The sequence below is a fragment of the Onychostoma macrolepis genome, chromosome 05 (assembly GCF_012432095.1).
Source record: "Onychostoma macrolepis isolate SWU-2019 chromosome 05, ASM1243209v1, whole genome shotgun sequence".
Taxonomy (NCBI): domain Eukaryota; kingdom Metazoa; phylum Chordata; class Actinopteri; order Cypriniformes; family Cyprinidae; genus Onychostoma; species Onychostoma macrolepis.
Window position 1 is genome coordinate 26,637,249 of NC_081159.1, and position 25,446 is coordinate 26,662,694.

At 35.4% G+C, this 25,446-nt stretch overlaps 1 protein-coding gene across 9 annotated transcripts; it reads right to left on the reverse strand.

The window, feature by feature from the left end:
• Window positions 1–682: 682 nt before the first annotated feature.
• Window positions 683–24,546, reverse strand: gtf2ird1 (GTF2I repeat domain containing 1). Of its 9 annotated transcripts, none has more exons than XM_058777126.1 (27): window positions 24,112–24,546; window positions 17,934–18,060; window positions 17,706–17,847; window positions 17,397–17,600; window positions 17,099–17,282; window positions 15,575–15,873; window positions 15,302–15,397; window positions 13,656–13,739; window positions 12,386–12,569; window positions 11,829–11,854; window positions 11,410–11,533; window positions 10,232–10,275; window positions 10,035–10,115; window positions 8,581–8,667; window positions 6,709–6,759; window positions 6,570–6,635; window positions 6,243–6,426; window positions 6,070–6,131; window positions 5,688–5,753; window positions 5,214–5,481; window positions 5,043–5,071; window positions 4,893–4,940; window positions 3,912–3,989; window positions 3,619–3,811; window positions 3,482–3,519; window positions 3,282–3,397; window positions 683–2,341 (listed from the first exon to the last, which is right to left on the reverse strand). In XM_058777126.1, exons 2-27 carry the CDS (start codon window positions 18,057–18,059, stop codon window positions 2,273–2,275), a joined length of 2,949 nt encoding a protein of 982 aa, XP_058633109.1. In that variant the 5' UTR covers window position 18,060; window positions 24,112–24,546; the 3' UTR covers window positions 683–2,272. The 9 variants fall into 9 exon arrangements, with proteins under 9 accessions (XP_058633109.1, XP_058633115.1, XP_058633114.1 ...); XM_058777132.1 differs by having other exon boundaries at window positions 5,688–5,750; window positions 15,575–15,870; window positions 17,397–17,576; window positions 17,934–18,063; XM_058777131.1 differs by having other exon boundaries at window positions 15,575–15,870; window positions 17,397–17,576; window positions 17,934–18,063.
• Window positions 24,547–25,446: the final 900 nt, after the last annotated feature.

Consider the following 25,446-nt stretch of genomic DNA (forward strand, 5'->3'; position numbering starts at 1 on the left):
GCTGTCGACCGCTGTAACAGGATGAACTCGTGAACGAATGAGGTTTTGTGAATTGGATTCACTGAAAAGATCCGACTCAAATGAAGCGTTTGTACATGAACTGTCAAGATTTTCAGTAAATAACAACAATAATAATATTTATAACATATATATTAATATGTTAATGTATTATATGTTTTTAGTAAATACGTTTTATATAAGTAAGTTATATAAAATTATCGTATTTTCATGGCAATAAAAAAAAATATATATTGGGGTGGGGGGGATGGGTCGTCTTTAATCAGCAGTCTTTAATCAATTGTGGTTTAATTTAGTTAAATGTAAAAAACTACTCTAGCAAAGGTGCCAGCAGCCAACAATTAGTGTTGATAAACTATTATCATTCCATGAAATCTGACATACATCGCACACATTCATCAAATTTAAAAACTTAAGATTGAACGTAGAACACTTTATTCCGATTGTATTTAACGAAAAATAAAACTACTGTAATTTTAAAACTACTAAAAATTATGTTAAAAAAGATGGCAAAATCTGTGATGTTGCCTTTAGCCCAGCAGATGGTGCTAAAGATGGTCTAATGTTTATGTTAATTTTTCTTCTCTATTAATCTGGTTTCCATCTGAAAGATTCCATATTTTAAGGCGTTCACTACTACATAACACTATCATGATCACACAAACGCAAGGCAACACATTTTATTTGAAAGGCCTAAATGGCATTAAGGTACAGCATATAAATACTGGCGATTCCAGAGACAGTCATTACATAATAACATTATAGCATTCTTTCCTTTACAAACAATACATTCATGATGTTTTCTCCGTGAAATATCTCACTTTGCCTTACTTTAACGAACTTAAGAGTAACTTACAAAGCTAAAATAATACAAAAAGTCTCTCAGTTGAATACAAGTTAGTGCTATCATGTTAGGGTTTTCCAACTTGACATACTGAAACCTGAAGCAGATGTTTCTTTCTGAATACATACAGTAGCTAGTTTAGCATCATTAGTCGTGTCATTCAGTACTTTATGCTCTGTACTAAATGTGGTAGATTACATTCCCTGCATATACAATTTTTTTTTATTTAAATAAATAAATAAATAACAATACAAACATTTGCAAGGCATGAGACCCAGATAACTACAGGACTCGTATCCAGTATGCACATACTGTACGAGCTCTCGGCACCAGACAAGGCTGTGTATCCCAACAGTGATTAGACGTATTTGGGAAAAAAACAAATCCCAAATCCCCTTCTGACTGCTCTTTATGAGATGGTTATTTAACCATGATTGTGTCCAGGATCTGCTAAAACAAATCCTGGTGGCAAAGCAATATAGTTCTTCTGATATGCAAATAACGGCTACTCCTTTTACAAACAATCTCTTGAAGGAATAGTTCTGTCCTTATTCACTCCTCCTCATGTCGCTCCAAGCCTGTATGCTGTTACTCTTCCAGGAAAATGCACTCAACCTCGAGTCATTTCTTCATCTGAACAGATTTGGATAAATTTAGCATCACTTGCTCACCAGTGGATGCTCTGCTGTGAATGGGTGTCGTCAGATTGAAAATCCAGACAGCTGATGAAAACATCACAATAATCCACAAGTAATCAACATGACTCCAGTCTATCAAATAATGTGCTGTGAAGTGAAAATCTGAGTGTTTGCAAAAAAAAAAAAAAAAATCATCATTATTACCACATTATTCTGTGTTTTTATCAGCTGTTTAGACTCTCATTATGACGGCACCCATTCACTGCAGAGGATCCACTGGTGAGCATTATGCGATGCTAAATTTATCCAAATTTGTTTTGATGAAGAAATAAACCCATCTACATCTTGGGTGGCCTGAGGGTGAGTAAATTTTCAGCAGATTTACATTTTTGGATGACATTGCTTTAAATATCAGTTTTTGACAAATCTTCACACAGAACAAACCTTTTCCATGATTTCTATTTTTGCATTTTACAAAAAAATCAAAAGCATTCGTTTTGGACTGACATGAGGGTGAGTACTATTCCTCGAAGTAATAAAGCACTGGCAGATTGATTTACTGCTGTTTTTCCATCATAAGCACTTCATTCAGAAACAACTGCATCCAACAGTTCACACTCTGATACCTGCCAGAACACACAGGCATCTCCACGTGCGAGCCGCAGGATCTGCCACAGCTCTGAAGAAAGCTGAATTTAGCATTCAGAAACGTCAGGTTTAAAAAAAGTTCCCTTAAAAGGTAGAAGTCTTTTGTACGGCATCAGAAAGTTCATTAATATTTGACTTTTCCAGGAACTTGAACATTCACTCCGCTATAGTCCACCATGTACATGGGCCATTGCTGAAAAAGAAAAACAGGACTTTTTAATAGTGGCTAATTAAGCGAAATCAGCCATTTTGAAGTTTGACATGAAAATTCTATGAACCCCATTTACTCTCTTAATACATGTTCATAGTCTAATTGTGCAAAATGAATCTGTATTTGAAACATTTTTTGCTTTAACAAAATGTAAGAACTTGTGCTGGCTCTGGAATGACTTTTCAGTTGACTGTATACAATAAATTCAAAAGTCTGGGGTCGGTATGATTGTTTAATGTTTTTGAAAGAAGCATTTTATGCTCACCAAGGCTGTATTTATTTGATCAAATATACATTAAAACAGTAATATTGTAAAATACTATAAAAATTGTTTTTATTTTAATAGATTTTAAAATGTAATTTATTCCTGAATGAATTTTCAGCAGTTATGACTCCAGTATTCAGTGTCTCACAATCCTTCAGAAATCAAATTCTAATATGCTGATTTTGTGCTCAAGAAAATTAAAAACAGATGTGCTGCTGAATACTTTTGGGGAACCTGTAATACTTGTTTTTTCAGGATTACTGATGAACAGAATGTTTAAAAACAGCATTTTCTTTTGTAACATTACAATTTTGTTTGATCAATTTAATGTATCCTACTAACCTCAAAAATTCTTACTAACCCTAAACTTTTAAACAGTAGTGTAATGTTAACCAGTAACTAACTGGCTATTTAATGGTATCATACTCGCATTTAAGTCTGGCTTTATTCTGCACGAGGCCCACTTTTCAAAATCAAATCAATTCCTGTTTGATAAAAGTCCCATTCCCCTTTTTATTTTCCCCTCACTGAATATCTTGTTCAAAAATTGTCACATTATAAATGTAAACTGGGCTGAAAAAGCCTTGTATGACAAAGTAAAGAATAAAACAAAGAAGTGTAATTAGAAAACCACTCGTCTGTAATATGTCTGCTTACCATGACAGGTATCTGATTGGTTGATAGTGTTGAGTCTGCTCCAGTGGGCATGGATGCTTGACTGCTGTCAAGTACTCGTTTACGTTTGCGTCGATTCGTAGACGCTTCTTTACCTTCTACAAAAGAAGATGTATATATTTAAGCAAATTTGTTTGTTTTTTTAAAAAGTGAAATAAAAAGTACACTAATAAGGCTCTTACCTTTATTACAAGATTGAGTGCATAACTCTGTAAAAGGCCTAAACAAAGACAAAAATCAAGATCAAACAACACTTAAAGTACAACAGAGTCTCTAAACACAATCACTATAATCATATCTGACATACTGTAGCACTTACTGTAGAGGGGTTTTGATATTGAAAGTAATTTCATCTTGGGCCTGCAGGATTTTTTCCAACCGAACTATGTCGTAAGTATTAGGATTCCTGAAGGGAATATCATCCGGAAGTCCACACACTTCCAGTGAGCCTGGATTGGCACGGATTAACTTGTATGGAACAATGACCGAGCGGTCCAGACCCAAAGCTTCACCTGAACACAAAACATTCACAAATGAAGCACTGGAGTATTTTCAAAACCACAAAAACATGTTTGCATTAAGGAATAAGTCAGTTATTAGTAATTAACACACCATATTTCTTATTGAACAGCTCTTTAACTTGTTCCCTTAATATCACTTTTTCTCCCATCCGGTTGACCTCGTCTTCTTCTGTTGGACAGTGAAAAGACATTGGACAAGTTTACTGACAGATTCAACATTAAAATAATGGTTTAAGCCATGGTAGATAGATTCTACACAGATTCAAGCTTAAGGCTAGGCTTATGCTGCTTTATTTTTTAAAAGGAAATACTTTGGACATTGACTATTTTATAATTTCATAATATATTTTAGAAAATTATAAATGATTAAATAAGTGAATAAAACAATTATAATGTAATGGACAATTTTATACATCAAAGAATCCTGAAAAAATGCATCACAGTGTCCATAAAAATATTAAGCAGGAATGTTTATTGACCGGCAAATCAATGATTTTTGAAGGATCATATGACACTGAAGACTGGAGTAATGTTGCTGAAAATTCAACTTTGCCATCACAGGAATAAAATACATTTTAAAAGATTAAAAAGGCATAAAATAATATGTTTTAATGTATTTATCAAATAAAAGCAACATCGGTGAGCATAAGAGACTTCTTTCAAAAAAAATATATATATGAAGAGTTTATTGCAAAAACAGATAACTCAGTTTTTTTTTAATTTTCAAAAAATCATGTTTTTTATTATGTTATGTTTTTATTGTGTTAGTTATTTTTTTACTTTTTTATTTCTTTTTAACAGCAGTTTGAGATTAATTGGAATGCACAATGATAGTTATCTGTTTTTGCAAATTAACTCTTCATTTAACTTTTGAACTGCAGTATATTTGCAAATAAAATAATTTGATCTCAGCCAAACAGAAAAACTAAAGTTCCTAAAGCAGCAGCCTCCATTGACTATAATAGGAGCAATCTCTGTTCTGTACATCCAGAGTAGACATGGATGCTTGTGCATTAATTGCAATAAATAACTACAACATCAAAATCTATCATAAATGATGCCTTATTCTTACCACTTATTGGGGTGTAACCTTTCTTCAGTATGGTTATTCTTCGTGGTGCTGGCAAAGCAAAAATGATGTTATTAATTTATTTAGTAATTCAGCTAAAATGTTGACAATTTAAAAAAAAAAAAGCAGTTCTATGAAATTTTGACAGCTTACCTGGCTTGGGAATAAGCCCTTGGAAAGGCCTGAAAAGATAAAAAAAAAAAAAAAAAAAACACTTCTGTAATTATCTTGGATTTCATAAATAAGTAATTTTTCTGTTTTTTTCTTATTTAAAAAGATTTTAAAAGTTTGAGAGCTCTTCAAATACTTGGCGCAACTCTTCACCTTGTAATGCTGAAAGAGATCTTGTCTGCCACCGCTAATATCCTCTCTAGATTCTGTGAGCCGAAGGTACAGGGTTTTCTGAAGGGGATGCCAGGGGGCAAGCCCTCAATAATCACTGAGCCAGGGTTACTCTTGATCCTCTTGTAAGGCACTTGCACAGGATACTTAATGCCCAGTGCCTCGCCGTATTTCCTGTTGAACAGGTCTTGGACCTGCTCTCGCAGAGTGTTCGCCAAGTCGATACGGGAGAGCTTGGCCTCTAAACTGTCTGCGGGCAGAACAATGTAAGAAAAGCCAACGGTTTAGTGATAGCATATCGGGAAAGGTTAGAAGGAATGAAGGTTTGAACATAAACTGGCATCCAAAAGACAGACACGTGGCACACGGATCAACTGAATCATTTCATTTAGTCAGGATGTAATAAAGCCACAAACTTACTGTGTACAACACCTGATAACTTAATCACGGTGTTACCTGAAAACCCTGGTCTTTTGGAGGCAGGTCCAGGGTCATCTGATTGATCTTTGGAGTCAGTTTCTGCTGAACGTATAATCAAAAGGAGCATTATATTAGATTAGTAAGTGATATTTTGGCTAAAACAGAAGAAATACACATATCAAATGGATAGTAAAAACAAAATAAAACAAAACAAAGCAAAACAAAACAAAACAAAACAAAATAAAATAAAACAAAAAGCAAAGCAAAGTAAAGCAAAACAAAACAAAAAACCCTACAATGGATTGACCACGCATCCAAGGTAAATTAAATTAAATTAAATTAAATTAAATTAATTTGAATCGAATTGAATTGAATTGAACTGAATTGAATTTAAATTTAAATTAAATTGTTATTTCACCTGAATCAGAGGTTGTTTTAGAGACACCTTCATGTTTAACCTGTTCTGTCAACAATTCTGGCCTGACAAAAACAAAAAAGGCACACTGTTGTTACACTACTTCTTTAGACACTGTAGTGGTTTTATGCAAACAAATCTGATAGATCATTTTAAAGTGTTCTGTATGACTATACCTCTTTAAAACAAATGTAATCTGACTACTGGCGGCAAGAATCTTCCGGAGTTTTGCTGCTCCAAAACAGTTTGGTCTTCGAAAAGTCATCCCTTCTGGTAGCCCTGTGACATACAGGTCATCTGGATACATCTGGAACTTGGAATATGGCACTTTAGCCGGTTCTGGCAGACCAAGAGCCTCACCTAGAATTAAAAATCTATTAAGAATTCTGCAATCTATTATGTGTGTGTATTAAACCAAGAAGAATTTAATGGGTTGAATAAATGTAACTGGCAGATTTGCGGGTTGCTGTCATAGTTGATTGTAAATCAAGTTCGTGACTCACTGTACTTGGAGCTGAACAGGCTCTCGACTTGCTTTCGCAGCTGAAGGATCATCTCTCCGATGTCTTCTGGGGAAAGGGAGGACAATCACACCAACAGCCTAAAATATCTGAAGACAAACCTGAGTGATCGGAGTTTTACCTTCAACAGCTCTCTTGAGCCCTTGTGTTGTAGACTTCGGCGTTAAATCTTCTGCAGAGATACAAACAGAATGACATTAACAGTGTAGCACATGGGAAATCTTCCGATGTGTATGATTTGATGTGAATTCTACACGCTTGCAGGAGGTGTTTTGATGATTCAACTCACCTGTGGTTTACTCCAGTGACCATTTGTGTAATGCAAACTTCAACATAACAAATCCAGTGTTATTAATTAAAAAGTCAGACTGCTTAATCTGTGAGTTTATATGAACGCTTCAACAACGCCAGGTTTCTACACATGACTCATGTACAAAGTTTTTTTGTTTTAAATGGTAATATAAAAGGAATCAAATATTTATAAATAACTTGCAAACTATAAAATAGAGCCATTAAAATGTTAATTAACAAAACATAACTGTAATAACAGATTATATTAATATCATCAGATATAAAATAAAGATGCAAATATTAAATTCTTTTAAAAAAAAATACACTACTGTTCAAAACTTTGGGATCAGTTAAGATTTTTTTATGCTTTTTTATGATGTCGCTGATTCTCACCAAGGCTGCTCACAAATACAGTAAAAACAGTAATATGGTGAAATATTATTATGATTTTAAATAACTGGTTTCTATTTCATTATATTTTAAAATGTAATTTATTCCTGTGATGGCAAAGTTGAATTTCCAACTAATCAATATTTATAAATTCCACATAATCAATCAATCTAATAACCTGATTTAGCGTTCAAGAAATGTTTTTTTATTATTATCCATGTTGAAAACAGTTGTGCTGCATTATAAATGTCTTTACTCTAACTTTTCATGAAAGTTTCTGAAAGTATTTCTTTTAAAAAATCTTACTGACCCCAAACGTTTTAACTGTATAAAATCACATTTATTTTGTACAAGTCATGCTTTGAGAAAACTATTTTCCATTGCCTTTTTGGTCTTTCATGATTACTGGAAAAAGGATTTTTGATTAAGACTGATTTACCAAATTGTGATCACAGTGATCATTTCACGGAAAAGAACCCATTCAAAAGAATCTGGCTTACCTACAAGGTTTACTCTACAAAAAAAAAAATAAGCATCATCTATATGACAAAAGTTTTTACAGCATAACTAAAGAAAGGATTTTAAAATAATTCCAAGTTTTCCATAACCAAGACTGCTACCTGTTAAATAAACACATCAAATGTACTGTAGTTGAGCGTTCATATCAACTCTACAGTATATTTCTATATATTAGGGGCGCTAACACCGGGAGTCTATTTAAGGAGTTCTACTGGATGTGGGTTTGCTGTCGTGGGTAAACTAGCACAGCACTGGGAACAGGTTATACACTGGATCAGACTCGGGTGAGACTACTGTTTGGGTAAGTCTGGGGTATTGGGATTGGAATTGAAATAAGAAATGTGAAACTCTTGTCTTACCACATCTTAACCTATGTTATTATAACTGGTTAAAATTTTTTGTACATTAACTGCTGCTGTCCTGTTTCGATCTTCACAGTGGTTCGAACTCACGTACAATTCCTTTTGAGAGATTAGGACAAGGTTTCTCCACACTACGCAGTGGCTAAATTAGTATTTAATATCCGTGTTGAGCATTAACTCACTGAAACACATGTCTTACAAGAATGGCTTTGACAGTTAGTTGGACAGACACGCACATGTACATATAAAGATTATGAGACAGGCATTAACGCTTGAAGCAGGGCAGGTATAGACCAGGCAGAGGGATTTGAACTGGATGAGAAGTTGGAAAGGGTTTTGATTTGTCATATGTTTGGGATTATCTATGTACTACCTGAGGCATGAGAAAAGATGGATGCGGAACTACACTCGGATATAAGGTAAGAAGTTACCTGCTACAGGCTCCTTGGGAAGACAGAGGTCAGGGGTCACCCGCTCCGCCTGAGGCTCACTCGGCTCTTCTGTAGAAGCACTGGACTCTGAGATGTAGAAGATGAGAGGAAGACAAGAATAGAGAAAGTGAGCAGTTGGATGTACGGTTAAAACCAAATGAAAATACATTCAAAATGCATTTGAGTTTGATAATATGATTTATTGGTTGGGATTTGGTTTTGAATTGTGAAAAGCAGAAATAAAAATTTTCAGAATAAAATATAATGCATTGATGAATCATCCAAAAAAAGAAAGTCTCTTTTGTTAACCAAGGCTGCATCTATTTGATTAAAAAAATACAGTAAAAACAGTGATAATATGAAATATTAGCGTTTAAAATAGCTGTTTTCTGTTTTAATATATTTTAAATTGTCATTTATTCCTCTGATGGCAACGCTGAATTTTCAGCATTCTTATTTTTATCAATGTTGAAAACATTTTTTTTTTAACCATTATTTTTTTCTTTTTCTTTGATGAATAGCAAGTTTAAAAGAACATAATTTATTTTAAATATAACTTTTTGTAACATTATCGTTTTCTTTACTGTCACTTTTGATCAATACCATGCTTCCTTGCTAAAAAGTATTAATTTCTTAAAAAAAAAAAAATCTTACTGACTCCAAACTTTCGAACAGAACTGTACATTTTGTATAAACCAGTGATATTTAGTAAGGAAGTCAATAGGGCCCAATTTGATTTTTAAGTCAACATGATGCAGCATTCACAGTCCTTCCATAATGTAACATATGCTTAAGTGAAACAGAATGTTAAATGACAAAAAAATGCACGGAAATTGATTTTTTCCATCGTGGATTGTGAAAAGTGGTCTCTGTTTAACAGTGGTTTCAGAAACGGAGAAAGTACATTTTGATGAAAGATGATAATGTGCACTGATGAAGCGAGCACACTCACCCAAGATATTTATAACATAAATAGGGACTTTAAGTAAGATCAGGAGGCAAAGAGGAGGTAAAAAGTCACATTTGATCAGAATGTTTTTTAATAATGCGCATGCAGCACTTGAGGTCATATTTGCAGTTTATATATATGATCTTCCTCCAGCTCAGTGTTTAGCCAATGAATGTGCCATTTAATGCAAAATGTCCCGCCTGTCCTCAAAGGCTCAGATCACCGCACAGCAGGGTGGAAAATGAGAGCAAATATTTTTAAATCAGAAGGCAACCATCAAAGACACACTTCCTCTCTGTGAGTAAGTGAAATATGCTAATGCATTCCCATCCAGCAGACCTACAGGGATTTCGTGCTGCTTTCAGCTCACAACTTTATTTCAATTTCTGCACAGACTATTGTTGTTAACTAACAATAGCACCAAAAAGAGAACAAAACATGAGGTACCAGGCTGAAATATGAAAACTCTCAGCGTGAGCTTTAACGTGGGGCTGGGAGACCATACCTGGCACTGTCACCTGGATAATTTCACCATCTGGGGGTTCGGTTTTGATCTTTTTCAAAGGCAGACAGTCCCCAGATGGCCCTGAAAAATAAAGCATATTGGATTATTTGGAATTTTACACTTAAAATACGTTTTATAATCATAAAACTGCAGGGCAAAAGCCAAAGCTGTATTAAAACCACAAGTGGACAATCTACCTGCTTCACACTCAGCCAAGGGACTGACACAGGAGCTTGTTGATCTGAAACAAAAACAAGACTTCCTTCAGCATTTTGCATACAGATGCATCTTTACTAGTTACCTATCTACTGTCCTCTTAATTACAGGAAAAAACTGATGCACCCAAATGAAATTCCAAAGCCAAATGCGAAACTTCCGACACACTTTATGTTAGCCTATAATACCTTTAAAAATCTATGCAAAAAAAAAAACGTTGACTTACTTATTAACTCTCCCATTGATTATTATATAATAAAAGCACAGCCTTAGTCTCTCACTGTATATAAGTAGAGAATAGGAACATTTTTATTAATAAATCAATATCTACAACAGTTATTGCTGAAAAGGAAGATGTCTGCAAATATGTTCTCTTTGTTTACTGGGGGAAAATGGGACTGCAATTATTTATTTATTTATTGTTTGCTTGTTGATTTATTGGGCTTTTTATCCATGTCAAAATCTTTGTTCAAACAGTACACAAAAGTGGCCCAGTTTTTTCATAACAGTGTGAACAGCTCAAAAAACATGGAATCAGTTTTTTAGTTTTTTTCGATTCTGACCACTTTACTAAATCAGATACAAACCAGATGTTTTGCAGTACGACCTCAGTCTAAACAGTAATATCAGAATTATTTCAGCCAAATTCACATCAGACTTTTACATCACTCTAGAGATCAACATTCATCAAATTTCTGAGATAATGGGAATCACTCCAAAGATAACGGTAATAATAACAGTAATTCTTTGGGTGATCAGTTAACATGGAAGACAGCCATGATGGTAGTCAGTGGAGGGACAGTGAGCTTTGTCCTACTTATTGCCTGCACACAAATTCATCTTGTTATTGTTGTTGTGGACATAGCCAGTTCGAGACTGCGTGATCAATTCACACTACAATCTGATATTGACCACGAAAAAATATGATGTGTACAGCCAAGCAAAAAAATCAGATCTGAGCAATAAAGCAGAATTGAGTACTAAGGCTCGCAGTGTGAATGTAGCCAAAGTTATCGGATCTGTTTCAGCACAGTTTCAGCTAAAATTTCTTTCCTAGAGCTAAAATTTCAATGTATCGCTACAGGAAAATAAAAACACAAGCCATCTAAGAAAATAAAGATATTATGCTTCTTTTGTGACAGGGAAAGTAAATTGGTACCTGCTACTGTGAGTGTTGCTGACCAGCTCTAGAGAAGAGCTTGGCACCCTGAGCCCATCAGGGAATCCGTCCTCAGGAGCGGCACCATCCTGTTTGCCCTCCTCCTTAGCTATTTTACCAGCAGCTTGCAAAAAATATAAAATGTTAAATGTAAAAATGTACTTTATATTGTAACATCAAATTAATTACAATCAGAATATGACATAATAAACGTGAGTTTAAAAGGTTAAACCAACAAATGTAATTTGTTATAGATCAGATTAGTTAGAAATAGCTCCCTAAAGTAACAGCAGGACATTTTCACTTTTTACAGTGCAAAAAAAATAAAATAATAATAATGTAATAACAATGCTATTACATTGTAATAAGTGCAAAAAGTAAAGATGAGCCACACAGACACTGGTTAAGGAAATGCTTACCGGTAAAAATCCGCTCATCAAACATTCTAAGAAAAGAAAAAGAAAATTGTGAGTTCCTGTGAGCCGTAAACATATTGAAACACTGAAATGCTGTCTACGCATGTCTGGTGCCGAGCAGCAGGAGATTTCCTCATTATGCCAAATCAGTGGCTCCACGCTGGCTCATGTATGGCAGCGGTTACCACAACCAGCATGACGCTCCACTTTGGATGCCTAGCGCCGCTCTGCCAGATGGCAAAGACGGCTAGACATTTATTTCTTATGAAGCAAATTAAAAACTCAATATATCCAGTACCAATATCTGGATTCATTTTCAATGAGCCACACAGTTAATTACATGACAAAAAATGAAAGGTTATCAGTAATTAAATCTCTGACACCGTCGTCACATGTTAAAATTGGAAGAGCTACAAATCACACCGCTGCTGTTTCAGTTTAACAGTTCTGGTTTAACTCTGACTATGGCTCTATTCATCTTAATTGACACAAAAGGAAATCTCTCTCATTAGGTAAACATTAGTTCTCCAATATAAGTATGTTTAGATGGAGTTTCGAACCTTTTGACAACAAAGCGGACAGCGTGCCTTTCTTCCAGGATCCGTTTGAGTTTAGGCACACCGTAAGTGCATGGTCTCTTGAAGGGAATCTTGTCTGGAATTCCAATGATCTCTACTGCCTCAGGATCACAGGCGATTTTCCGGTACGGCACGGGAACCATGTGATCCAGGCCTAATGCTTCAGCTAAAATAAACATCAATTAAATCATGAGTTAAAGCTGAAGTGTGTGCTATTCTGTGCTATGCCAAATAGAACTGAAAAAATAACTGTTTTTAAACAATCCCCCAACTGCTATTGATAGTTTTCAGTCACGTGACCGGCTCGAAGACTGAGAGGGCAAAACATCCATAGAACTGCAGCACAAGCGTGTCAATTTTTCATCTGTTTCCCAGCCACCAAATATTTAGATCACCTCTCAAAAGAATAAAACGAAAGTATTTCTGAACAAAATGCAAGTTCTGGCCATTTGCAATCCATATTAAGCACCCGCAGTAATATTTCAATCATAAACAGTGCGGCAAAACGTTGTAAAAACAATTAAAGTGCCTTAATATATTTAAAACAGTAATATTAAAACATCAAATTCAGTAATCACTACATTAATGATGCATAGTTTACACAGGCAAGCAGATGAGGCCGGAATATGAACGCAGTCCGCTTAACGGTTCAGTGTTTTTCTTCTAATGGTTTTCTGTGGGAAGCCATTTAATGTGAAACTTTGCACATTGTGTTTATATTTTGGCTTCATCCTCTTGCCTGTAAAAAATATACATCATCAATAAGGTGTATCCTGAATCTCGCCTTTTAATATCTGCGTTTTACTACATTATTACTTGATGCAAACTGCATAAAAATAGCTGGCGGTCAGTGGAGCAAAGCTTCATTTTGCCCGCCAGGTGGGCGTTCCTATAAGGGTGTGACGTCACGTGAAAACTATCAATTGGTTGACCAAAAAAGGTGGTCCCGCCCTACATTGGTTGAGCCAATGTTGCTGGTTGTTTTGATAGCACCACAGAGATACAGTGTTTACACCTTTCTGATGAATCTCACAGTTCTCTGCATATTAATTTGGGATAAGAGAAAATACTTTCTAAGGCCTCTTAATTATCAACAATTGATTTTTTTGCACTGTTATTTCATGTCAGGTTTTACAGTGTTAACACTGAAAAAATTACATGCATAAGCTCAACAGACATTTTATCATCAATATGCAGTATTTTATCATATAGTGGTATGACTGTAAATTCTGCATTGTGCACTTCAGCTCACCATATCTACTGTTGAAGAGGATCTGAACACATTCTCGAAGGGTGTTGATATCCTCAGTCTCCCTGATGAATGAATCCCATTTTTCTGGCCATGCAATAAAAAAAACTTTATCATGTAACAATCAATATTTCTGTCATATGTGTTGCCTATTAAGGTGAAAGCAATAACGCCACAGTCTGAATCAACATTTTCTGAAATGTATTTGTATACACTGAGGTTTTCCTCTGTTCTTTTAGACATAGGAGGCAATTAAGGCAGGTCTTGACTCTCTGCAGTTACTGAAGATCTCACGCTGATCTTTTGAGGGGAACAGACTTTGGTAGCCCAGGTGACCTGGCCAAACTCCCATTACTACTGCCCACTCTGCCAAGATCAACCCTCTTTATGTCTCATCCGACTGTAGCTGTATCTAAACAAATACCACTGATATAATTCAAATAATGTGTCGATCATTAGGTATGAAGAGCTCAATATATGATCTGTGTTTTCATACTGGGAGGAATAGTTCCCCCAAAATATTCTGTCATTATTTGCTCACCCTATTAAGTCATTCTAAACCCATATGCTGTTATCTTTCAGCCAAACTAAACAACAGGTAATAATGAACATATCAATATGTCATGCTCCAAAAAAGGAAAGGAGTCCGAATGACTAGTTCGCTTTATCCCCTCAGGCCAAGCTCTGAAATGGATAGCAAAATTGTCTTGCCTAGAAAACTTTAAGGCAAAACACTACAAGCAAAATCAAGCACTGATCATTTTTGAGATTTTGTGCTATTTGTTTCTACGACTTTCATTTGATTCCATAAACTGTATTTCAGACTAGTGGAAAGAAAACATCCAAAATATTTCAGTGTTTATTTTATGACACTTTATTTTTTGTGTCTGTAGATTTCGATTACAATACATATCTTTAAAGCTATTGTTTTTATTCTGAAGGTTAATATATCATTCACCTGATTTGTATCAAATTTTATTCCTAAAAACATGGTAAAACAAATAAAGGGCTGTTGACAGTGTGAAAAAACCTTTAGCTTTAATATGTCATTTGAACCTGGCTTTATCCAATGTTCAGCTTTCCGTACTGGAAAGTTATGCAAATTGGTGAATATTTATTTAGATAATGCCTCATGTGCATTTTGAAACATAACATTTAATAAAAATGGTAATACAAAACTAGTGATTAATCAACTAGTGATTGCCAAAGTATGAGTGCTACAGTGAAGAGGAAGATTATCAGTGAATAATGGCAATATTTTCAAGCGTCATGCTTAACATAGCACAGGAGTCATCTGGACAACTCTTTTTTTTTTTTTGTCCTTTTTGGTCACTATGAAATGTTGTTATATGGAAGAAAAAAAAAAAAAAACTTTAAGATTCTTCAATAAATCTCCTTTTGTGTTTACTACATAACAGCACATGGGTTTGGCACAACATGGGGTGAATAAATAATGTCAGAACTTTCATTTTTGGTTAAACTATCCCTTTAAAGTGTGAGAAGATCCCTTGTCTTTGCATTTTAGGGAGCAAATTAACTCGGCCTATATCCTGTTCTAGTTGCTTGGGACCCCAATAAAACCCACTGAAAATGAAGGCCAGCTTGTCCTTGGCCAGACGCTGTAATGGTGAGTACAGTCTGTCGCCCACCTGATTTTTCATGCACTATGGAGAACAGAAGGCGCTTGGAGACATGGATGCTGGGAGGGCTCTGGGTAAGATCCGCTGCCAGCCCTATTCGTTCGCCTGGAAGAGACACACACAGTCAGAGCAATAAGCTCAGAGTTAAGCACATAAAAAAGAAGCATATCCATATGCTTCAGCACCTACACAAGTGGTAACATGTATCATAAGTGCACCTCTAATTTCCACAGAAAGACAGTGGAGGCCAATGTATAGAGAAAGACAACAGGAGGCTCTTACCATTGTCAGCACATTCCTTGGCCTGAACCGCTTTCTCTTCAGCGGACGCCCACATGCCCAGCCGCTCTTTACCTATGCTGTGCAGTGATGTGGGCTTCAGGTCCAGCTTGCTGTCTGGGTGGGGCTGGGAGGACATGGGCATGCCATACAGGAAGCTGGAGAGCATGGAGTTGCTAGCAGACGCTTCCTGCACGGAGGGTTTGACAGAGGCGTGGTTGCTTACACTCTTTGAGGTCGAAGAGTGATGGTTGACTTCCGGACAGGATTTGGCATCCCGAGAGGGTTCCTCTGGTGTTCTACTAAAAAAAAAAAGAAAATCACACACAAATCTTTGGTCTTTGTTCATAAGGTGCTGATAATGATGATAAAATGATAAAATAATTATAAATAATGATCAAACTAAAGAGGTACACTATACAGTACACCATTCAAAAGTTTGGGGTCAGTAAGAGTTTTAAATGTTTTTGAAAGAAGTCTACTTCATCAATAACTATTGATTTTAACAATATCTATTTACAATAACTATTTTCTATTCAAATACATTTCAAAATGTAACTTATTCCTGCGATGGCAAAGCTGAATTTTCAGCATTTTCTTCAGTGTCACATGATCCTTCAGAAATCATTCTAATATGATGACTTGGTGCTCAAGAAACATTTATCAATGTTGAAAACAGTTGTGCTACTTAATATGTTTGTGGAACTGGTCTTTTTTTTTTTTTCAGGATCCTCTGATGAATTGGAATTGAAACAGTCACTTTTTGTTACATTGTAAAAGTCTTTACTGTCACTTTTGATACATTTAATGCATTCTTGCTGAATTAAAAATATTAATGAGTATTAAAATCTTGTTTAATAAGAATATTGGGTCCCACTTTATATTAGGTGGCCTTAACTACTATGTACTTACATTTAAATTAATTATTTGGTACAATGCACTTATTGTGTACAAACATGTTTTTACATTGTACTTATATTTTTTAAAATACCTATATGTAATTACATCTGTAATTAATTTCAGTGTATAATTACACTGTTGGCCCATCCCTTACACCTTAACCCACCCTTAAACCAACCCATACCACCAACCCTGTCCCTAACCTTACCCGTATCCCACCTCAATAGCAGCAAAAGTGTTTTGCAATACAGTATGAACACAATAAGTACATTGTAATTATTTTTTGATGTAAGTACATAGTAAGTAAGGCCACCTAATATAAAGTGGGACCGGATATTGTCCTTATACTCTGAGATGAATATCAACATCTTTATGAAATGCTGCTAATAGACCTAAGACCAAAAGCTGATATCTTATTATGTGAGGTTTTTCAGAAAGAAAACCAACATGAAACCCTGTGAAAAATGTTAGATGGTCATAGTTTAAACTTTATGTGAAGAAGGTTATAGAGCTACACTTTTCCATTTTATTATTATTTTATATTCTCGTTCAGACCTCGTGTGAACAGGCATTTGCTTTCTGCCCATGACTCCACAAGCATATTATAAGAATAAAGTAGATGAAGACCTTTTGACTATGAAGCGGATGCGGTTGCTCTGTTCTAAGATCTTCATTAAGGTCTTGGTGTCGTATTCCGAAGGCTTTCTCAGAGTTACACCATCAGGCAGGCCGTAGACAACCACTGAGCTGGGATCCTTGAGAATCCAGTCATAAGGCACAGGGACCAGGCTGCTTTTCCCAACAGCCTCACCTGAAACAGTGGATAAACGTGTTTTGATTTGTGCCAAATATTATACATCCCAAATATTGTGCTGAATATTATACATTGTGCCAAATATTATACAAACTGCTTAATCAGGCTTACTATAAAGCACACTGAACACCTCCTCCACCATCTTCCTCAGGACGAAGATGTTGGAATGAGTGTCTGTTAAGGCTCTCTGTCTGCCCGGCTGCCCGCAGTCTTTGCCGGTCCTGCTGCAGTCCACTTCAGGAACTTTGGCGTGGGAGTTCATGGAGGTCAATGCTTGCAGACAGGACACTTCTGTGGAAAATAAATCTGTTACTCCTGAGGAAACAGCAAAAACCTTTAAACACCTGCAGTATTATATGCAGATTACATACACAAACATTCAAAATGGTTGTGTTCAATTTTGATTTCTTGTTGACTCACTGCAGAACTTGTGAAAGTCTGTCTGTATTTCCTTTCTGGAGTTTAGGAAGATTCTTCCCTTCTCTGTTCCCACAGCGATCACGCTGTCTTCATGCACAGTGACACAGGCCACCTCAGCATTCAGTTTAGACATGGCAGAGCACTGCAAACACAATTCACAAGTCATCCACCACCAAAATGCTGCATAAAACTCACACCGTAAGTATCTTTAAACTCAGACGGTCTTACCACAGAGTCCAGGGCAGACACTAGGCTGGTGAGGATCTCTTGTCTGGCTGACACTTGGGGAACTTTGAGCTCTGGTCGAGCGTTTGTCCTCATCCCATCACAGCCCAGCTTCCTTATCTGTGCCATTCTTCTGCAGGAAAAGACACAAAATGAAGCACACTGAAATTCAATGCAGGTTTATAATGCTACACTAAATATAGACTGAATTACTCATTGAGTTAAAACTAAACACACATATCAGTTGTTCTGCCAAAAGTTTGGGTTACACTTTATTTTAAGGTGTTCATGATACAGTGCAACTGCACAATTAAGAACAGAGTAGTATTAATTAAAACATGTACTTATTATGGATGTTTGTAATTATGCATAATTACTATAGTAAGTACATGTAACATGTAGCAAGAACACTAAAATAAAATGTCAGCAAAGTTCGTAATTAGATTGTTAAAGGACTTTACAAAAGACACCATATTTAATTGGACACAAATAAACACTACGGTTTAAGGGACAGATGTACAGTCTTCAAAATAACTGTGAAAAGCATCTCTTGCTATTGAGTTGACCACATAAGATACACAGAAAAACAAACATGCAATGCCATCATTTAGTGTAATCCAATTTATGAACAACTGACTCATGTGAACGAGGTTGTTCTTTTCATGAACTCACTAAATAAGAGAAATTACTTAATCAGCATCTGACTGACTAAACTGCATGTTCTCATTATTTTCAATGATGTTTGTCTCAAAATGAATTGATGATTTGTGAACTCAAGGTTCATGAAACTTGGAGTTGCTTACTGGTGACAACATGTAGTTAAAGAAATTCATCTGCTATAGATTTTGTGTAATAAAGGTTATTTGAATAATTACACAAATTCTTTATATATTTATATTTATATATATATATATATATATATATATATCTCTTGCATATTATTGCTCTTTTGTTGGTTTTGATTGCTTCTATTGTCCTCATTTGTAAGTCGCTTTGGATAAAAGTGTCTGCTAAATAACAAAATTTAAATTTTAAATTTTACATTTAAATTATATATATATATATATATATATATATATATATATATATATACACACATACATATATACACATACAGAGAGAGCGAGAGAGAGAGAGAGAGAGTTCAGATGCAAAAGCCTCTAAGTGCCGTCTGAAATTTTCATCTAAAATGAGCATTTATATCAGGCTGTTATGTTTAGTTTCAGTAATTTTACTCAAATGGCAATGTATAGGTCATTTTCCATGCAATTAAAGTCAAATAACTGAACATAAATACAACGAGCGTACAACAGTTAGTGGAAGCTAAACATTATGGTTTAGAAAGTTTCAAATATGCATATTTTTCTTCCACAAACACATTGCTTCACTTCAGAAGGCCTTTATTAACCCCCCCAGAGCTGTGCGGAGTACTTTTATGATGGATGGATGGATGCACTTTTTTGAGCTCTTTTTTGAAATCTCGGCCCCATTCACTGCCTTTACAAAGCTTGGCAGAGCCAGGACATTTTTTAATATAACTCTGATTGTATTGATCTTAAAGAAGAAAGTCATATAAGCTTGAGGGCAAGTAAATCATGAGATAGCCTAATTTAAATTTTTGGGTGAACTATCCCTTAATAATTTACCATACCTAAGACTTCTGTATAGTACTGTACATGCATTTTTAGAAACAGTAGAAAATAGCTTCTAGAATTCTGTGGGAAAACACTGATATGCCGTCTACACTGATTACGATCTGCAGGAATCACAGACTTGATGAGAAAAAAAATAACAACTAATGGTCTCATAATTACGTGCAAAAACAAACCAATATGTTTTTTTTTTATTAAATACTAAAGAGTAAGAAGGTTTCAAGCTCCCCATTAACTTTTTAAAATATTTTTGGCTGTACAAAATGTATTGAAGGGTGGAAAAACCTGTAAGGAGCTTTGGAAAGTGATAGTAATACCCTTCCCTCTGCTAATACACCAAAATCCGTCACACACATGTGAAAGTAGCTAATTACGATAAGCCTTTGTCAACCAATTAAAGCTAGCTCAGATTATTGCCGTAAAACCCTTCATCCTTAATTTGTTCTCCTTGGAAGCAAGACAGGACCTGGAAGCATGAGGCCTCTAAAGTGAACTACTTTACCCGTCCCTCTCGACAGACGCCCCCGACTCCAATCTCGATTTCAGCCACGTCGGCTCTGAACTACAAAGCTGTAAACTTGAATATGGACTAAACTAGGGTGGGTTTAAAAACAAGCAAAAACCTAACTACACAGTTTAAAGACGAAAAACAAGCAAAAAAAGCAGGAGTGACGAATATGAACTGTAAAACAGACAAATAAATAAATAAATAAATAGTGCAATCCTAATTCCGGGCCTTGTGTTCACATGGCAACCGCAATCCGTTTCCTTGGAAACTAATCTCGAGGCATGTGAACAATGCAGCGCTGGCCTTTAATCTCTCCAGACACTGGGAGCCATTATCCCAGCCTCCGGGCAAAGCCAAAACCACAGACTGCACAGAGAGAGCCCAGTACTACTATTACTCGTCTGAAAACCTCCTATAAATCCTGCTACAGCTCAAAGCCGGATGCCTCTGCTTGAGCGTAATCTTACATATAACATCTGAACAACAGCACCAACACTTCATACCTCTTGTTTGTTTCGGATTCATTCAAACCACCAAATCTAATTCACTGGGTCCTCAGTTGAAAAATAAATTAATGCTACACTGCAAAAATGAAAATTCCGCATTTAATTCAATGTGTTACTTGCCGTTTTCTTTGTAATTATTGGTGAAACTTACTAGAATTTTTTTTTTATTTCAGTGTATATTATGATGCTTTAGCATTGCACGTTCCCAACTTAAAAAAAAAAAAGCCATACATTTTTTATTTACTTACTCAAATTTTATTTTAATTGCCCACTTTATCTCATAAGTCAAGTCTAGCCAAGCCAACACAAAAGAAGATATTTTGAAAAATTATGGTACCAACCAAACAGTTTTGGTTAGCATCGACTTCCACTTTCTTGTTTGTTTGTTTTTCGTAAATGAAGATTATTGGAATCTATAAGAAAATGCTATTTCAGTCTTTGTACTTCAAAATTTCATGTTTAATTCAATGTGTTACTGCTGTGAAACGTACTAGCAATTTCCAAAAGATTTTTTTTTTTTACGTAAATCCAAATTACACAATACACAGAGTTCTTTCAGTGTATGTTCTGATACTTCATCAGCATAATAATGGACGTCAGAATCTACACTGCAAATAATGCGTAAACTGCTATTTATTTTTAATTAATTGTGCAATTTACTAGAAATTTCTGAGTGAAAATTGTTTCTACACCAAACTTTCATCAGTGTATCCCTTTAAGGTTAGTAGATCATTTTGAAGCTTACCCGAGCAACAACAATAACAATGATTGCCTTAGAAAATAATCTTAATGGTGTATAATCTTAAAAGAGTTAATGTCATTTAATAGCTTCATCGTAACACTTCTAAGTTTAACAAAACTCTTTGAAGAAAAAGAGATTGTTGAGACTTCCTCACTGAACAGGCTTAACCTATCTGCAGGGGCAACTACATTCATCTGACACCTTAAGCTTCATGTATAAATGACTTGTTTTGTACTCTACACTAAGCTTTCTTTGCAGTAGCCAAAAGACATGAGTTAACTATAACAAATACATTTTCTTAGGGTGAAAAAACACAAACTGGTGACACCCCTAAAAAAAAAAAAATATTTGCAGGAAAAGTAGGGATCCGGACTGACATGCTTAAATGCTCAGATTAATGACTTCCTCCTTGTTAGGAGTCCGCCCTGCCAAAATACCGTTTTTTCATTCACGCTATCTGAGATCCTCAGCTCGAGGGGGAAGCATAATGTAGCCGCTCCTTTACTTCTTGAATTACTGCCTGTATGGTGCTTAAAGATATTACTGGCATCTCAAGAAAAGGGTAACGTGGGTTTTATGAGCGGTTTTGCCCTAAGAGGCTTGTGGCTCCGCCATTGATACACAATACTTCTGTTAATAGCCTTTATACAGATTCTGCTCACAGATCCCTTCAGAAACACAACTGTATCTAAATCGTTCAGCTCAGAGGCTGATAATTGACTTTTAATTGGTCCTAAGTCCTTTCACCCTGGACATTTTCCCCAAGGCCACACAAACATGTTGCATCGAGTAAACACAAAGCGCGGTCTGCATGGGAAGATACTGCCCTGATTCTGATCCGCTTCAGGAAAGATTTACTTCTGCACTTGAGATCAAAAATGTATTTATAACTTGGCTATGTAATGACCAGCATATGGAAATATGTGGATTGAAAGACTGTGAATCAACCAGCTTTCTAAACCAAAACCAAATGTCTATGTTTAAACTAATTAACCGTACAAAAAGTACTGAAAATACTTTGATACTTAACGACGGTCATATTAATATACAATTGTATTTACATGCTACTTGATTCTCTACTATAGTGATTTAAATAGGCTTACCATCTTTTTAAGTTGAAGAGAAAATGCTTTCTTTATGTTCCTGCTACATATGTAGATTGAAAAACCTGTTTCAAATGTGGTCAATTTAATACTATTAGCTGTGAATAAACCAGCTTTTTAAAACAATGTCAGACGACAATGTTTAAAGCTATTTACTTTGAAAAAAGTACTGAAATAATGATACCTTGACTAAATGATTGCCATATTCGTATACAACTGTATATGCTATTCAAAGGTAATTCAAAAAATACCATGGTGTTATTTCCATAAAATATGGTGCTTTTGTTATGAAAGGATGACGGTCTAATTCAATAGTCCTAAACTTGTGATTTTTAGGCCTGTTGGAGACAGATCTTACAAAAAGTACTGAAATCAAGATACTTTGATATAAACGATGGTACTGAATGATTGCCATATACGTACAGAATTGTATTTACAAGTTCATTCAAATATTACCACAGCTCTACATCCATAAACTGTGGTACTTTTCGTTGTGCTCAACTGGTGATTCATACCGTGAATGAATTAAAATCTAAGACATAAATAATAAAATGCAACTAACCGTATTATAAAGAGGAGAAAATGTTGTTGGTATCATATTTTTGTCAGACATATTGGAAGGAAATGAATTGTCTTGGTAATAGAGATAATTACCACAGTTTTTGCTCTATACTGTTCAGTCTCTTGTGCCGTTTAATTTCCTAGTCATCCTACATTTAAGCAATCATTTTGCATGTGCAGTTCATGGTAGTATTAATAAACTTTAATCTTAAGAATATGTTGTACAGTAAACAACTGTAGCACTGTGTCTGCTATAAAATCTGGGTGAAGAAAGACCACAAAGAAACATGGACAGCTACTCCTGTTATAAATTTACAGGCCCAATCCGACAGCAAGTCATTCTGGGATAGTTCATGTTTCAGTTACAGACTCATAGCGGGACAGCATGACATAAATCATAAACTCTCATTGTCTTCATGAATGGATCTGACAGTGGAGAAGTCCTTCGAGGAAAACCGAGCAAGTTTAGAGACATGTGATATTATTACTCCGCAGCAGACTCACTGGGACACATTCAGTTATGCATAATCTAGAAAAGCAGTCTTCATAGTAGACACAGATTAGCAGCCACTGATAGGTGGATTTGACATTGTAAACATGACCTTCTCAGGTCGTCAAACGCGTCTGTGACCACGCCAACCACGGCGATTTTCATCAAATTGTGCGAAATAAAAACCACTGACTGTAATTTATCACCCAGCCAACAATGCAATTGCTTTATTTAGGCAACTTGCTAGCACTCAAATTGTGTTGCCATTTTCACAAGACAAACAAAACAGGAGAATTGTGGCTACTGTTAGCTAAAACGCAGAACGCAAATGCGTTCAATTGTTTATCTTATCTACGGTGTGCTATAACGCCTGTTACTTTGATAAAAGCGTCTAAAACATCGCGTCGAGCGTCACGGATTCGCGTGCGGAGCGTTAGCATGATAGCCAGTGTGCTAACACTCCTAGCCATCCTCCTCCCCCTAAATTATAATCTGTAATTTCACTTTTTCAACATCCATAAAAAGTCACGTGCTCAAGAACGATACTCGTAAATGGTTTTTCATACATACATAAACAGAATTACATTTAATCCTTACCAATTTCCCCGTGTTTAATTACCTTATGCTGTCAATCCCGGAATAGGTTTATTCTCCGTTTAATCCAACAGTAGTGAGAGCTGAATTCCCATCTAAAGAAAGGCGATAGCGACTTTCTTAAATGTCATAATCTCGAATGGTTTGTAGTCTGCTGGAATGGAATCGACGTGATTTATATGATCAATTTGCCCCGTTTTCTTTCTGTTTTCTTTAACAGAGGAGTGTGTCCCCTTTCCCCTTTCTTTGTTCTGTAATCCAGTAAAATTGAAAGTCATTCGCCTCCGCTAATCCCAGCCCAACTCAACAACAGCATCTATTGGCTGTCATTTACATACAGGATTAAAGAACCGCTGGAACAGCACTCGCCGACACTCGCAGGACAAATGTGTGCAACTAACTCTTTTGACATTGTGACTGTAACATGTCTATATTTCTCTCTGCCCATCGCCACAGCCCCCCTGTTATCGTTGCTTTATTTTAAGAGGAACCAGACCGTTGCAAATGAGCGCAAACGGTTCGCCCGATGGATCCGTTTAGGAATAAACACATCGATTTCGTGAATCAGTTAATACATTTATAATTATAAGATGAGGATAAGGCAACATTATAATAAAAAAAAAAAAAAAAAAAAAACCTGATGCAACAAAGATATTTTCCACTACAGTAGCCTAATTAAAATAAATAAATAATAATATATATATATATATATATATATATATATATATATATATATATGATATATTATGAACAAAAATATATAAATATGCAATATTACCCTTTTAAATGTAATATTTGTAATATCCTTTGTAGTTATATAACGTATATTAAAATGCCCATTTGTTATCAGATATATTAACCTCATCAAAAGTAAAATTATTCAGAATTATCATATGAAATCACATTTAACTGTTTAAATCATCCCACTTTTAACCATGGATGAGTTTGTTATTAGATAACAAGCACTGAAGGGTTCTATTATATCTGTTTTCTTATTATTAGTGGTCTAAATAACGAAAAGTGCATTCATTCATTCATTTCACTAAAACTGTCTGGGTTTCAGAGACCCCAAACTTGGTGGGATGGTCTCAAATCTCAAATACACATCTTTATCAAACACTAGGTGGCGCTATTATAAGTATATTTTTTAAAAATTGTCAATAATTCTGCAACAGGTTCAAACTTTCTTTGAATTCCTGGGTCAAGACAAACAAAACGTGTCTCATTATGTAATTACTGCCTATAAAACTGTTAGAAACATGGCAAAAAAAAAAAAAAAAAAAGAGAGTAAGATTTAAACCAATTAAATTTCTAGGTGTGGCCCACAATGACAAACTGCCGTAAAATACCCGATAGACAT